Genomic DNA, 13,676 nt, shown 5'->3' with positions numbered 1-13,676 from the left:
TTAAATAAAAAATTTATGTCACATCCAATAAAGTAAAATAGTACAAATTATTTGACACCTTGAGGGATGTCAATAAGAAAATCCTTCAATGGAATTGATTAAAATAAAAAATCTCAACCATAATGTTCTACGGGAAAAAGGTTCTTTGTGCCACCACTCTCTCCTCTTTACATGAAATGACCTCACTGCCTTCTCATGTACGAAACTGCTTTGTTGCACCTCAATGGTGCATCCTTCTCTGTTTTTTTTTTTTTTTTTCCCTCCTTAAGTAAATGCATTCCTCTCTCACTCCGCTTGGTCAGCAAACCCTCTCCCTCCCATATTTTAAACATGAGATATCCCAAACGTAATTGTCTTAAACATTGGATACCTTAAGCTATAATTTCCTAGATAAAAAAATTAAAAATAAGTTTAAGACTTGAATAGTAGAGTAGGCTGAGGAGAATGTTATGAGCCCATCATCCATGAGTCCATGACATCTTTCAGAATTCTTCATCTCTAGTGGTGGGCCTCTGAATCAAACTCTGAGGACCTCCACAAAAGTGCAAGGCTGAACCACTGAACCATTTGACCTTGACTCGCCCTTGATATCTCTACACACGTGCCATAGCTTCCTGCCAAACACTTTAATTTGTATACGCATGCTACCTCTACAGTAAAGTGTGAACTTCTCTCTAAGGGTTTTTCCAAAAAAAAAAAAAAAACTTCTCTCTAAGGGTGTGAATGCTAAAGTATCTGGTCACGTACCTCGCGCAGCTCAGGCCGTGCAAAATGCCTTCAGGGATTTTCGTCTTTTCATGGAGTACGATGGTCATTTTACATGGCTTTGTATATAGGCACAAGAATGTGTGCTATGCATGACCAAGTAACGTTCTTTTCTCCTCTTTTTCTAATTAGGGGTATCAAAAATTGACACGCACCGAATTAGATTAATAGGTTTGTAAATGATTGGGTGCAGAGCTTAGACTGATTAGTATTTTAATGTTTATGGTGTTTGATTGTAGTTTAATGTATGTCTAATTGGGAACGATTGATATCGGGATCAATTGTTTATATAGGTAGCTAGATCAACTCGTTTATGACTTGTTTATAATTCATTTGTAGCTCAATCGACTGGTTTAAAACTCAATTATAGCCTGATTACTACCAATAATTGACAGGCCAAATATAAGCATGTACATTCCTAAACTATGAAGCATTGAAGCCTGATTAACTAAATGATGCGGTGTGGGACCTAAATTGATGAGAACTAATTAGATCGGACCAAAAATCAACTAGACTGACCCGCTTAGGGTGTCAATCGGTCTGTTCGAGTTGGTTTTGGTGTGAGAATGACGAATCCGAAACCAAATCAATAAGAAAAGTTGGGTTTGGTTTCAGACCGGTTTGGATTCGGTTTAACATACATATTTATATAAAAAAAGTAAGAAAAAAATCTGATTATTTTAATGGGTTTCGGATTGTTATCGCTTTCTTATCAGGGTAGATTGATTTGGTTTCGGAGCATCTGTGTTGCATCTAATTAATTGTTCTTTCTTTTGATTGAGCGTTGATAATCGTGGAGTCTCTCTCAGTTGGCATGTGTCACAACTGAGTACTGCTCTTCGGGGGAGGGGGACAATTCCTAAACTCGGCTTCAGAGGAACAACCTTGGTTGAATCGATACGGTTGCACTCCTCAGCTGACCTTCCTTTTTAGGGATGAGAGTGCGGAACCCCTGTATAATCGACATTCGATCATTACTCCCAATCATTTTGAACATAGCTTTTTTTCTTCCTTTTGTGTTATCTGGCTAGTTGTTCCAAGCGCCGGGTAAAGTGGCAAACCATAGTAAACACCGAATGGGGTACAGAATGAAGTGTGCTTCTGATCAAGTTTGGTTGTAACCAGAAAAACCACACCAGGTTAACATTGCTAACTCATATCATACTCATTCAAAATAAAATTCAAAAAGAAAGATAAGAAAAGGGAAAAGGATTGTCTCCCACATTCTCTCTCTCCTTAAGATTATACGGCCTTTCTTATACAATCATAAGGCATTTTCTCTATTATTGGCTTGACGTGGAAGATATAATTACTTGCTGAGTTGTGTGTATATTCCTTACTGGGAAGAAAATTTAGGACGTTTTTTGAAAATTGCTTAGTTTGATTTTGGTTTGTGTTGACGATGGATCCGCTACTAGACCAAACTAAAGAAGATGCAGCTTTGGTTTTTCCAGTTGTGACAATTGGTTTAGTTTCGGTTTAAAAACTTCGCTCTTGATAGAGGTTCATGGCTTGGCACTTTTCTAAATCAAACTAGTTTTAATCAACTTTTATGAAATACAATCTTTGGCATGATACAAAAAAAATTGAATATACCCAATTCATAAAACTTTAATTTGGATGATCATGAATGCACATAGATCTCTCTTTTTTAAAATAAAATTTCCCTTTTAGTCACTAAAATGCAAATGAACAATGAACATACACCTCTTATGGCTAGATCCACAAGATTTGTAAATAAAAAGCTCCCAAAAAACAAATATATTTGGAAATCTATGTATTTTCTTCTTAATTCCATTTTCTAGGATTTTGGCCAATTCCATCTGTTATTATACGAATCAATGGAGAACAATCCCGTAACTAATTCCAAAATTTTAAACCATGATCTTTGGTATAAGGTTGTATCCATTGGTGCCCATTGTTTGTAATGAAATGTTCAATGGTTGATTTGACCATTTTGATTCTTAAACACACAAATGACAAACCATTGTCATAAAAGGCTGATTGCTTGTAAAGAAAGTCTAATATAAATTTAAATCTCTCACTATGTTTTGTCTCCTGTAAATTGTTAATATGTTGGTACGTGGTTTTTTTTCTTTTTCTTTTGGGGGAAGTTTTCATACACGGTCGTGTAAGTGTGCACGGTCATGTCCCCTCTCACAAACAGTTAAAAAAATCATAAACCCTCATCCATTAATTAATGCCTTGAAACTCCCACCTTCTCATAGCTGTGTATGAAAACTTTCCCCTTCTTACTTTTTATTTCCTAGGATGAGGCATTACATGGAAACCCCTAAGCCCACACAACGCCCCCCCCCCCCGGTCGGCGGAACCCTTTACAAAAAATATATATAGATTTGGGATCATGTTGTGTGAGGTTGAGGTTGAGGTAGAGGAAGATGAAGGATGTGGGAAAAAGGTGAGGATCGAGGGCGGAGACGGGTATGGGCAAAGATGAAAATATATTTAGTCTTTAATAGAAGGGAGTGCCTGATGACACCTCTATCGGTGTATTTAGAATATGACATTTTCTTTTAATTATCCTTTGTCTTATTCTCAAAAGGTTTTTAAGATAAGGATATAAAAGAATTTCCAAAAACAAATAGAAAATGACATATTAAAAGATGTCATTGTTACGTACATTTTTTTTTAGTATGCATGTAAAACGATATTATTATCCTCATTAAATAAAAAATTTATGTCATATCCAATAAAATAAAATAATACAAATTATTTGACACGGAATGTCAATAAGAAAATCCTTCAAAGGAATTGATTAAAATAAAAAATCTCAACCATAATGTTCTACGGGAAAAAGGTTCTTTGTGCCACTATTCTCACCTCTTTACATGAAATGACCTCACTATCTTCTCATGTACGAAACTGCATGCTTTGTTGCACCTCAATGGTGCATCCTTCTCTGTTTTTTTTTTCCCTTCTCTATAAATAAATGCATTCCTCTACCTCTCCGCTTGCTCAGCAAACCCTCTCCCATATTTTAAACATGAGATATCCCAAACGTAATTATCTTAAACATTGGATACCTTATGCTATAATTTCCTAGAAAAAAAAATTAAAAATAAGTTTAAGACTTGAATAGTAGTGTAGGCTGAGGAGAACGTTACGGCAGTTGAGTCCATGACATCTTTCAGAATTCTTCATCTCTAGTGGTGGGCCTCTGAACCAAACTCTGTGGACCTCCACAAACGTGCAAGGCTGAACCACTGAACCATTTGACCTTGACTTGCCCTTGATATCTCTACACACGTGCCATAGCTTCCTGCCAAACACTTCAATTTGTATACGCATGCTACCTATACAATAGAGTGTGAACTTCTCTCTAAGGGTGTGAATGCTAAAGTATCTGGGATCCAGATCCTCTACAGCCGAACTGCCCGGCAGGATAGTGCTGCCAAGACTCGGTGAGACACGCAATGATCACCTTACCTCCACTCGGGCAAGGTGCTCGGGCAAGGGTAAGGCGGTCATTGCGTGCCTCATTGTGTCTTGATAGCACGGTCCTGTCGAGCAGCTCGACAGTAGAGGATCCAAATTGAAGTATCTGGTCACGTCCGTTGTGCGGCTTAGGCCGTGCAAAATGACTGATGTGCCTTCAGGGATTTTCGTCTTTTCATGGAGTACGATGGTCATTTTATATGGCTTTGTATATAGGCACAAGACTCTGTGCTAAGCGTGACCAAGTAACGTTTTTTTTCCCTCTAATTAGGGGTATCAAAAATTGACACGCACCGAATTGGATTAATAGGTTAATAAATGATTGGGTGCAGAGCTTAGACTGATTAGTATTTTAATGCTTATGGTGCTTGATTGTAATTTAATGGATGTCTAATTGGGAACGATTGACATTGGGGTCAATTGTTTATATAGGTAGCTAGATCAACTCGTTTATGTCTTGTTTATAATTCATTTGTAGCTCAATCAACCTCTTTAAAAATCAATTATAGCCTGATTACTACCAATAATTGACAGGCCAAATATAAACATGTACATTCCTAAACTAAATGATGCGGTGTGGAACCTAAATTGATGATTACTAGTTAGATCGGACCAAAAATCAACTAGACCGACCAGCCTAAGGGTGTCAATCGGTCTGTTTGGGTCGATTTTGGTGTGGGAATGGCGAATCCGAAACCAAACCAATAAGAAAAGTTCGGTTTGGGTTCAGTTTAATATACATATTTATATAAAAAGTATGAAAAAAATCTGATTATTTTAATGGGTTTTGGATTGTTATCGCTTTCTTATCAGGGTAGATCGATTTGGTTTCGGAGCATTTGTGTTGCATCTAATTGATTGCTCTTTCTTTCGATTGAGTGTTGATACTTGTGGACTCTCTCTTAGTTGGCATGCATCACAACTAAGTACTGCTCTTCGGGAGAGGGGGACAATTCCTAAACTCGGTTTCGGAGGAGCAACCTTGGTTGAATCGATATGGCTACACTCGTCTGCTGACCTTTCTTTTTGGGAATGAGAGTGCGGAACCCCTGTATAATTGACATTCGATCATTACTCCCAATCATTTTGAACAGAGCTTTTTGTCTTCCTTTCATGTTATCTGACTAGTTGTTCCAAGCGTCGGGTAAAGTGGTGAACCATAGTAAACACCGAATGGGGTACGGAATGAAGTGTGCTTCTGATCAGGTTTGGTTGTAACCAAAAAAACTAGACCAGGTTTCAACCAATTTTCGATTTTGTATGTGCTTCAATTAGATTTCAGAATCGTAATACCCCAATCCGAAACATGTCCAATGAGACATTGGTGCGATTCGGTTTACCCAATTCGATCTCAATTTCGACACCCCTACACCTGCCGGCCTGGCCCCTTCTCTCTCCTCACTTGACTCGTGAGAGAAAGGGAGACGGAAAAAGCAAGTCGCCGCGTTCTACGAAGGTAAGACCCACGTGTGCTGCTGCAGAGACTCCAGACATGTAAAGAAGAAAGACAGAGAAAGCAAGCAACGGCAAACACTTATCCATTTACTAAAAATGAACTCACATCAAAACCGTCAGTTCTTAAACTATAAAAGATTATAAATTAAATTAGACAGGTGGCAAATGGTGGGGACAGGTGGGGAGGTGGGACCCATCAACCAAGAGAGATCTCAAGTCTCACCGACGGATCATCAAATCAAAGCAAAGGCCCCCCATCCTTCTCTCTCTCTCTCTCTTGCCCTTTATTATTATTATTTCTAACAAATTTCTTCCCCTTCCCCCCTATTTCCTCCTCTTTTTTTTTTTTTTCCATGCTCAGAGTGAGAGGCAGAGCTGTAAAAATCTGGGAATTTCTTTCGTAAACCTCACACTCAATCCGTTTCTTTCGCTCTTTCTTTCTTTGTTTCTTCCCTCGTCTTAGTCTTAAGATTTCGTTTGTTGAGATCTTTTCTAGCTCTCGTTTTCGATGAGGAGCCACTTTTCATAATCTTGTCTGCGTTGGATCTAGGGCTTCTCTGTTTTCGTTGAGAAGGTATGTATAATCCTCTACCCTCTCTTTTTATTTTTAATCTTCCGTTGGTTGCATTTCGCCCCTATTTCATTGGTTATATTTTGATTTACGCATATTTTTCGCAGCAGTTGGGGTTTTGATTTTATCGTCGGAGGGATTGCTATGGTTTTGTGATTTGTTTAATGAGCCACATTTCTGTGTCTGGGTTAATTTTCTCATTTTCTCACCCTGGGGCTTACGGTGCAGTTCCCTTTGATCATGAATGGGTTGGGTTTTTAGCGTCTTCGGTGCTGCATCTAAAGCTCCAGCTCGTTTCCTTTTAATCCAAGCATTATGCTCTTTTGTATGTACTTTTTCTATCTCTGGTTTTGAACCTCTGTGTTTTTTATTGAAACCTTTTGTGTTTATTAGGTTTCAGTTTATTTTGTATCCTTTTAAGGGCATGTGCAAGCCATATTTTTAAGCTCTTTCTTTAATTTTTGGCTCTTCTCTATGTCTAAGTTTTCTTTTAATTTTTTTCCATATGTTTTGATTCCTTTTAATTGTCAATGCAGGATTCTGTTTCGTAATTAAAAGTTTGGTATAGATACTTAGATTTCGATTCCTATTTGCTGGACGTGAAGGAGGTTTTGACAGATATGAAAAGGAGAATGAATAAGAATCTTGAAGGAGGTTTTTAGCTCTTATTTTCTTAATTATATATTGAAATTATAAAGGTTGCTTAATTTTTTATTATCGAGATTTGGTGTGTGGAATCTTCATTAATAGGAGAGCAACGAGGTGAGGGATACCCTGTGTCAATGGGGTTGACTGTAAATGTCTGAACTTTTGGTATTGCCAAGCAGAGTGTTCAGTTTCGTGATTTAGAAGGGGAGGATAAGGAAGCTAACAGATTGGGGTTATGTGTTGGTTGGCCATGGGTCTGAGAGAAAGAGATCTTTTAGTTGATCTTGAAAGTGGTGGGACTACTAGTGTAGAAGCAAATAAAGAACCGAGTGCAGGTGTTAAACAAACAAAGAAATTGTTGGGTAGGGTATTGAATGGGGTTGTCAATTTTGATGGGGCAATCAAAGGTGAAGATGGCACGAGTTTAGTCAACACTTCAAGTTCTGCTGATGTTTGTCCCGAGAATCCAGAAATGTTGACAGATAAGAAGTCTAGTGAAGAAGAGCCGTTGGTCCTTGGAGAAAAGAAAGTGGTAAAGGAGAAACGTAAGAAGACAAGCGCTAAGCCTCCAAAGCCACCACGGCCCCCCAGAGGTCCATCATTGGATGCTGCTGACATGAAGCTGGTTCGAGAGATCTCTGAGCTTGCTATGTTGAAGCGGGCAAGGATTGAACGGATGAAAGCATTGAAGAAGATGAAAGCAGCCAAGGCAACATCACCAAGTGGCAGCCTGTGTGCTATGGTCATCACCATACTCTTCTGCCTTGTAATAATTTTCCAAGGTAACGTTGCCCTTTGTGATGAGCTGACTCATTTGCTTGTGTGTACAGTTTTACTCCTCATCTTGGCATGTTTCTTCTATATTTCATTTTAATTTCTTTGTATTCTTGTATACTTCATAATGTTGGTTAGACTATTACTTTACCAATGATTCAAGGTTGCAGAAGGTACAACCAACCAACTGAACCTTCTTTCCCGTTATTATTGATTGATTTGATTCTACCTGCTACTCTAAATTGTTGAATCCTTTTAGGTGAACGTTTGTTACAATGTGAGATGAATTTTGGTGTTTGTAGTTATCTTTAAGATTTTAGTCTCCTTACGAGGCTAATTATTAGGGGCATTCTGTTCTTAATGGTTGATGCCCAACATCTGTTGGCATATTGACAAATATTCTAGTCAATCTTTTTCTGATAGTTAGAATTTAGAATGACAGATAATGTATATATTTTTTTTAAAAAGGTAAACACTATTAGCTTAGTAGTATTGGTTATCCATTGTGGATAACATATATGTGTTTGTAAACTAGAATATGATGCATCTTTTAATGAGCTCAGTCATGTGGTTAAGCCCAGTGATCAGAACGGAAGTTTGATCTGAGCCCTCCTGTCAAATAATACTGGAATTTCATTTGGTTGAGTAACTAGGATCTCTGAACTGGGTTTCTGGATGGGGGTTTCCAAGTGCCAATTTATTTATTAGATATTGTAGAAACTCTATATCATCCACATATGCTGTGTATTTATAGATATAATCCACATATGCTGTTAGGACTTCATGATATTATCATTGTAGCACAGAATGAAGGTAAAAATCATTTCTAAATACTGCCTTAATTCGGGCATCATAATTGTAGTTTCATCTTGCACATTAACCTGTTGATTGGATTGATTGCACTTACGAAGCATTTAAGTAGTTTAAATGGCAAGTTTTGATGTTGTATTAGTGGTACTAAGCATTCAAGAGTTTAAATGCTGAATTTCAATGTATTTGGCAGTATAGTTAGAACTTATTTTTTAAAAAACTTTAGAAACTTGACCTCTGAAGAGGCAACACAATTGGCCTTTACCAGCTTATGAGGCTTGGTTTTTTAATCATTCTCTTCTTAAAGTTTGTTCTTTAACACTCTTTGGAGAGTACTTGCCATTTTTAAGTTTTAACAGTTTGGATCGGGCATTTATGAACGTATTATTTGCTTTTGTAATTTAATCATTTTCTTTCAGTCTGTTAAAATTATTGCACTGAAGCATTCAGTGATGATAGTTTAAAATAATGTAATAAATCTACATGTATTTCGGCTTTCAGGTTTCCTTGGTTCTCATGTATCACGCCCATAGACGTTTCGGCATCCAATTGCATTCAGTAAATCCTTGTACCACTTCCTCTAGAGTCTTCTTTTGCTGTCATAGCGATTGGAAATTGATAATCCACAAGTTACATCGATGCTTGATAGCTTGATGGATCTAAGTTGTCAGCCTATCTGTATGTTAGTTCTGTTTCACTTTCACTAGTTTATACATATGGGCTACCATCTTGGAAATCTTGTCCCATTTCTGACCTTTGCATTATCGGCTATAAATGGTTTCACCTTCTTGTGCTGTTCCTTGGGCATGTGGCTTGTACTAAGCTATAAGTTGGATATTCTGCTTAACAAAAGGCCAAGCAGAAGAATGAATTCTCATTCTTATGTCACATATAGCTGGATTGGAGCTTTTGTCATTGTTTTTCTGCTATAATTTTAAAAACCTAAAAAAGAAGTCTTTATTGGTAGATGATCTGTCTCGCAAATAAGGAAGAAATAACTAATGGGATTGCAGAAATGTTACAAAAGAACCTGGTTGATAGTTGGATCTGGCACATGTTGAGATTGCTAGATCTGTTCTTAAACTGTTTCAAGAGTTAGAGTCCATGCAACAAAGCAAGCCACTAGGCTGGTAATCTTTAGATTTCATGATTCCCCTTTCATGTGTATGCCCGTCTGGCCCATGAATCTTATTTTTTTGGTGAAACCATTTCGGGGTCTTTGATCCTGCCATGGATTAAATGTTAATCCTACTGAGAGATGGCAACATATTTATTGATTTGTTATCTTAAGAATTCTTAAGGTGATGTATGGGGCATGCCATGCCCAGAATCCAGTTTTTCTACTTCAGGTTTTTTGCTGATGCTTTCTTTTAGAACAGGGACTGACACTTTTTTAGAATTGGCTCTTCCCCCTTCTTCCCTTCTCATTTGGGTTAACATATCTGATCTACAGGTGTATCTTGTTTTTAGTTTCTATTCTACTCTGTCAATTTGGAACTTTTTGGGCATAAAGCATTTGTTCCAAAACCACTAGGCTTGACAGGAATTGTCTACCAAACTATATCTGCTCATAAAGCAGAAATTCTATGCTTTCGCCCCTAACAAGCCGAGATAGAAACTGGGAGAATAAGAAAGCTGACTAGGGCTGCGAATGGGGAGTTCAGATCTGCTACCCACATGGGGACGGGTGGGGACAGATCTGAACCCTTCATGGGGGTGTGGGACCCGCCTTTAGGGTGATCTGGATTTGCGAATGGGGAGGGTAGGGTCGGATAATGGTCTTACCCCCTTCTAGTCATTAGAAACCTCTTACGCTTACTCTAGGTATTTTAAGAAATGCCATTACCCAGTGGGTAAAACCTATTTTCAAATCAGATTCCACACATTTTCTCAATGCACATGATAATTATTTTCCAATATATATAGAATACTACGCTATATCTTAATAAAACCTGATAAACAACCCCAAAATAACTAATATGTAGGATTATTATGTTAGCTGGTCTTAATACTACACTATTTATTTATTTATCAGGCGGATAAATGGATTAGACTTGTCGGAATAAACCTTGTACCCTACCTGCCTAGCTAAAAGGTATAGAATTTCTACCCTTGCCCTCCAAAAAAGGGGCTAGGGCGGATAAATGGGTTTCACTTGCAGCCCTAAAGCTGACTTAACTTGCTGGCAATGTTCTACAAGAAAGAAAAAAATTTCAAGTCTTGAATGGGTATTCTTTTTCATGTTTTAAGATTTTTATTGCAGGAATATGCTCCAAAAGCAGCTCAGCTGTCAGCTTCCAGGGATCTCCTGAATCAGCCGTTGGATTGATTTCAATTCAATTTAATAAGAATCTTTCCACTAGTGATGCCAATGGAATCAGTGCCCGGTCACCCAAGTAAGTTTTTAATCCTCCTTTTTCCTTTCTGAACTGCTTGATTAAAACTCAACATTATAAGAATATTTTTGCATGATTTAGGAGTATTTACTGTGTTTTAGTTCTTCATTGCGTTAGGGCTACAATTTTTCTGTGGTCTTGCTGACATGTATATCCCTTATTGTTTTTACATTGCAGTTTCATGGATCAGGTTGCTGGGTCTAATTCTCGGTAAGAAGAAACTAGAGGTGCTGGGTGAAATGGAACGCCATGAAAGTTCTGAAGGTGCTAATGAGGTCTTTCCTGTAGAATATAAGTAGGTGCCCTATTCCAGTTTTGTTACAGAGATACAGATTTGCATCCTTGTCACATTGTGGACTGAAGCACTTGACAGCTCGTTTTGATGATTCCGGTTTGTGTATATATGTGTAGAAATTTTGCCTAATGCGGCTGGAAAGTTTAGGGGAAGTTATTTTCCCCTGTACAGTAAGTTGAGATTTAAGCTATAAATTAATGATCTATGAAGCAACACTTGTTCTTCAATTCTTCTTGATAATGGAATTTGTGAGGGATGATCTCACCTTGGTTGGACCATCTGGATTGTGGACTTCTATCTATAATGTTCAATTGATCAGATTATATCTACCCGATGGGATGGTTGGATCAAGTTTTCATATTGGTTGTCACTTGTCAGAGCTATCAAGATCTACTGCATTCATAGCAATCAGGAATGTGAACTGAATTTTGAAACCTTTATACAGTGTTTTATTGCTTTCCTGGAAAGAGGAAAAGAACTAGTGTTTGGGTAAAATCCTTTATTACTTTCCCCTTGATTATCGAAGTGAAACCAAACAAAATGGAGGGGAAACCTCTTCTGTCATCTCCTTTTTTCTCACATTTATCATTCAAAAATCTTCACAAACACAATAATTAGTATTAAATTAGAATAAAAAATGGAACCTTTTCTTCAGAAGAGTAGTTTTTTTTTTTTTTATGAAAAGAAATAGGAACCCAAGTTAAGGACAGACAGGTCCGTTAATACAAGCATTCCTGGCCAAGTTCTTGGCTATGACTATACTAAAGTTCCGATTACATAACCTAAAATATACATTCTGAGTTAAGTCTGATATGTGAAGAAGCGTAGTGAACATGTGTCCCGGCCAATTGCATTTGGTTGGAGATGGAAGAGATTCAGTGATCCATGGATTATCACACTAAATTTCCTTAATCTACAACCAAATACTGGTAGCATGGTCCAAACCCTTACGGATTGCAAAAATGTAGGAGACCAAGTCATCAGTTGCAAGCAACGGTCCTACATCAAAAAACTTAAACTTGCCATGAACCAAAAAGAGAAAGGCCCATCCGGCTGTAGTCAGTCTAGGGGAACTGAATCCTGCACAGATTAAGATAAGGAAATCATAACGTGGTAAAGCGAAAATGGAAGGATCCAACGGAAATACAATATTAGTCATCAAACTAGACAGAGAATCACAGGTAAAGTCATATAATTTGAGATCTCTAATCCAGTGAGCAGTGACCTGAATGATCCATGAGGGATTCAGCTGCACAGAGTCTATTAATAATTTATTTATACATGTCCAAATAAAATAACAAGTGATAATGAAAATACTAAAGAACCAGATTGCAACAGATTTTGTTGAACGAAAGTGAAGATAGAAGAACCGGCAGAAAAGGGTGAAGTTGTCAAAGTCCAAACAATCAGGCCTTAGCCCCAATGGTCCAGCTGCCCATATGTGTTTAACCCAATCACAAGAAATGAAAAGGTGCCATAGCGATTCAACACCAGTTCCACAGAAAGCATAGGTCGAGTCAATCGGTCTCCATTTTGATAAAATATCCTTGGTAGGTATTCCTGCATTGAGCACACGCCAAAAGAAAACTTTAAACTTAGGATGAATAGGGAGTCTCCAAAAAAAGTTCCACCAACCAACTAAATTTTCAGAAGTTTCAGCAGAACAGGAAATTAAGTGCCTTACAGCCATTTTTGTGGAGAACTGGCCAAATTTAGGCCTGAGACAGTACCATTGATCATCAGCACTAGAGAGTCTTAAAGATTGAATTTGAGAAACAATACAATGAGGGAGGTATTCCGTGAGGAGATTACAGTTCCACTCCATACCACAGGTGAATTGATTAACAGTTAGTAACTTAGATTCCTTGGAGAGTGGTCTTGCAACCAGATTAGCAAGATTAGAAGTGGATGGGATCCACCTGTCATACCAGAAAGAAGTTGAGCAGCCATTACCAATACGTCTACCCACGAGCTTGTGAAGGACTGGGGAGAGTTGTGTTAAACTGCTCCAGGTCCAAGAACCTTTCTTAGCTCTTGTACGAGGATCAAAGAAAGTTGTGTTGGGGAAGTACTTGTGTCACGCCCCCATCCGGACAAGGGATAAAATACATTATAAGGGGTGACTAGGACAACGCTTGTCATCCTATTAAGCCGCCAGGATCACGACACGGTGTCCCAACGCATGATCATAACTAATATTAAAACAATATAATATCGAGTGCGGAAAGAAAAATATTACATTCCAAATGATCGGTAGTTTTGCGGAGCGTATAAAATCAATAATTACAAGATGATCAAAGCCTAGATGATAAATACGTAGTTAATCCATTTTTCATTACCATCTAATAATGATTAACAAGGGTATAACGATAAATGTTTTTACATGGGCCTACGCCTAAAATAAAAAAAGGGAACAAGTCCCTAGAGTTCTCACGGCCCGTAGGCGCAATTGTCACAAGGACACCGTTGCCATGTTCCTCTAACACGACTTCGGCTCCTCCGCACT

The 13,676-nt window shown here is 37.9% G+C and overlaps 2 protein-coding genes and 1 long non-coding RNA gene across 4 annotated transcripts in view; all 3 read left to right on the top strand.

Moving 5' to 3' along the window:
- Nucleotides 1-5,960, top strand: part of LOC122660528 (galactokinase-like) — a 33,794-nt gene extending 27,834 nt beyond the window's left edge. Inside the window, exon 14 of the mRNA XM_043855871.1 lies at nt 5,938-5,960. The gene's annotated coding sequence lies outside the window, so the exon portion shown is untranslated. The remainder of the gene's footprint in view (nt 1-5,937) is intronic.
- Nucleotides 5,961-6,016: 56 nt separating this feature from the next.
- On the top strand, nt 6,017-11,504 carry LOC122659798. Of its 2 annotated transcripts, XM_043854932.1 has the most exons (4): nt 6,017-6,576; nt 6,784-7,677; nt 10,743-10,875; nt 11,053-11,504. In XM_043854932.1, the coding sequence occupies exons 2-4, from the start codon at nt 7,131-7,133 to the stop codon at nt 11,087-11,089; spliced, it is 717 nt and encodes a 238-aa protein (XP_043710867.1). In that variant the 5' UTR covers nt 6,017-6,576; nt 6,784-7,130; the 3' UTR covers nt 11,090-11,504. The 2 variants fall into 2 exon arrangements, with proteins under 2 accessions (XP_043710867.1, XP_043710869.1); XM_043854934.1 differs by lacking the exon at nt 6,017-6,576 and having other exon boundaries at nt 6,756-7,677.
- LOC122659799 lies at nt 9,009-10,439 on the top strand. The gene is made up of 2 exons (XR_006332553.1): nt 9,009-10,137; nt 10,246-10,439. It is a non-coding gene; the product is annotated as an uncharacterized LOC122659799 (long non-coding RNA).
- Nucleotides 11,505-13,676: the final 2,172 nt, after the last annotated feature.

Source organism: Telopea speciosissima, chromosome 4, assembly GCF_018873765.1.
Source record: "Telopea speciosissima isolate NSW1024214 ecotype Mountain lineage chromosome 4, Tspe_v1, whole genome shotgun sequence".
In the NCBI taxonomy this organism is placed as follows: domain Eukaryota; kingdom Viridiplantae; phylum Streptophyta; class Magnoliopsida; order Proteales; family Proteaceae; genus Telopea; species Telopea speciosissima.
Note: the sequence above shows the minus strand (reverse complement) of the source record. Positions and strands in the feature narration are given on the sequence as shown.

Bases quoted from the DNA above. Each gene is read 5' to 3' on its own strand.
- LOC122659798 (XM_043854932.1), top strand. From the start codon at position 7,131: ATGTGTTGGTTGGCCATGGGTCTGAGAGAAAGAGATCTTTTAGTTGAT. The intron at 7,678-10,742 runs GTAACGTTGCCC...TTTTTATTGCAG, and splicing joins CCTTGTAATAATTTTCCAAG to GAATATGCTCCAAAAGCAGC. The intron at 10,876-11,052 runs GTAAGTTTTTAA...TTTACATTGCAG, and splicing joins ATCAGTGCCCGGTCACCCAA to TTTCATGGATCAGGTTGCTG.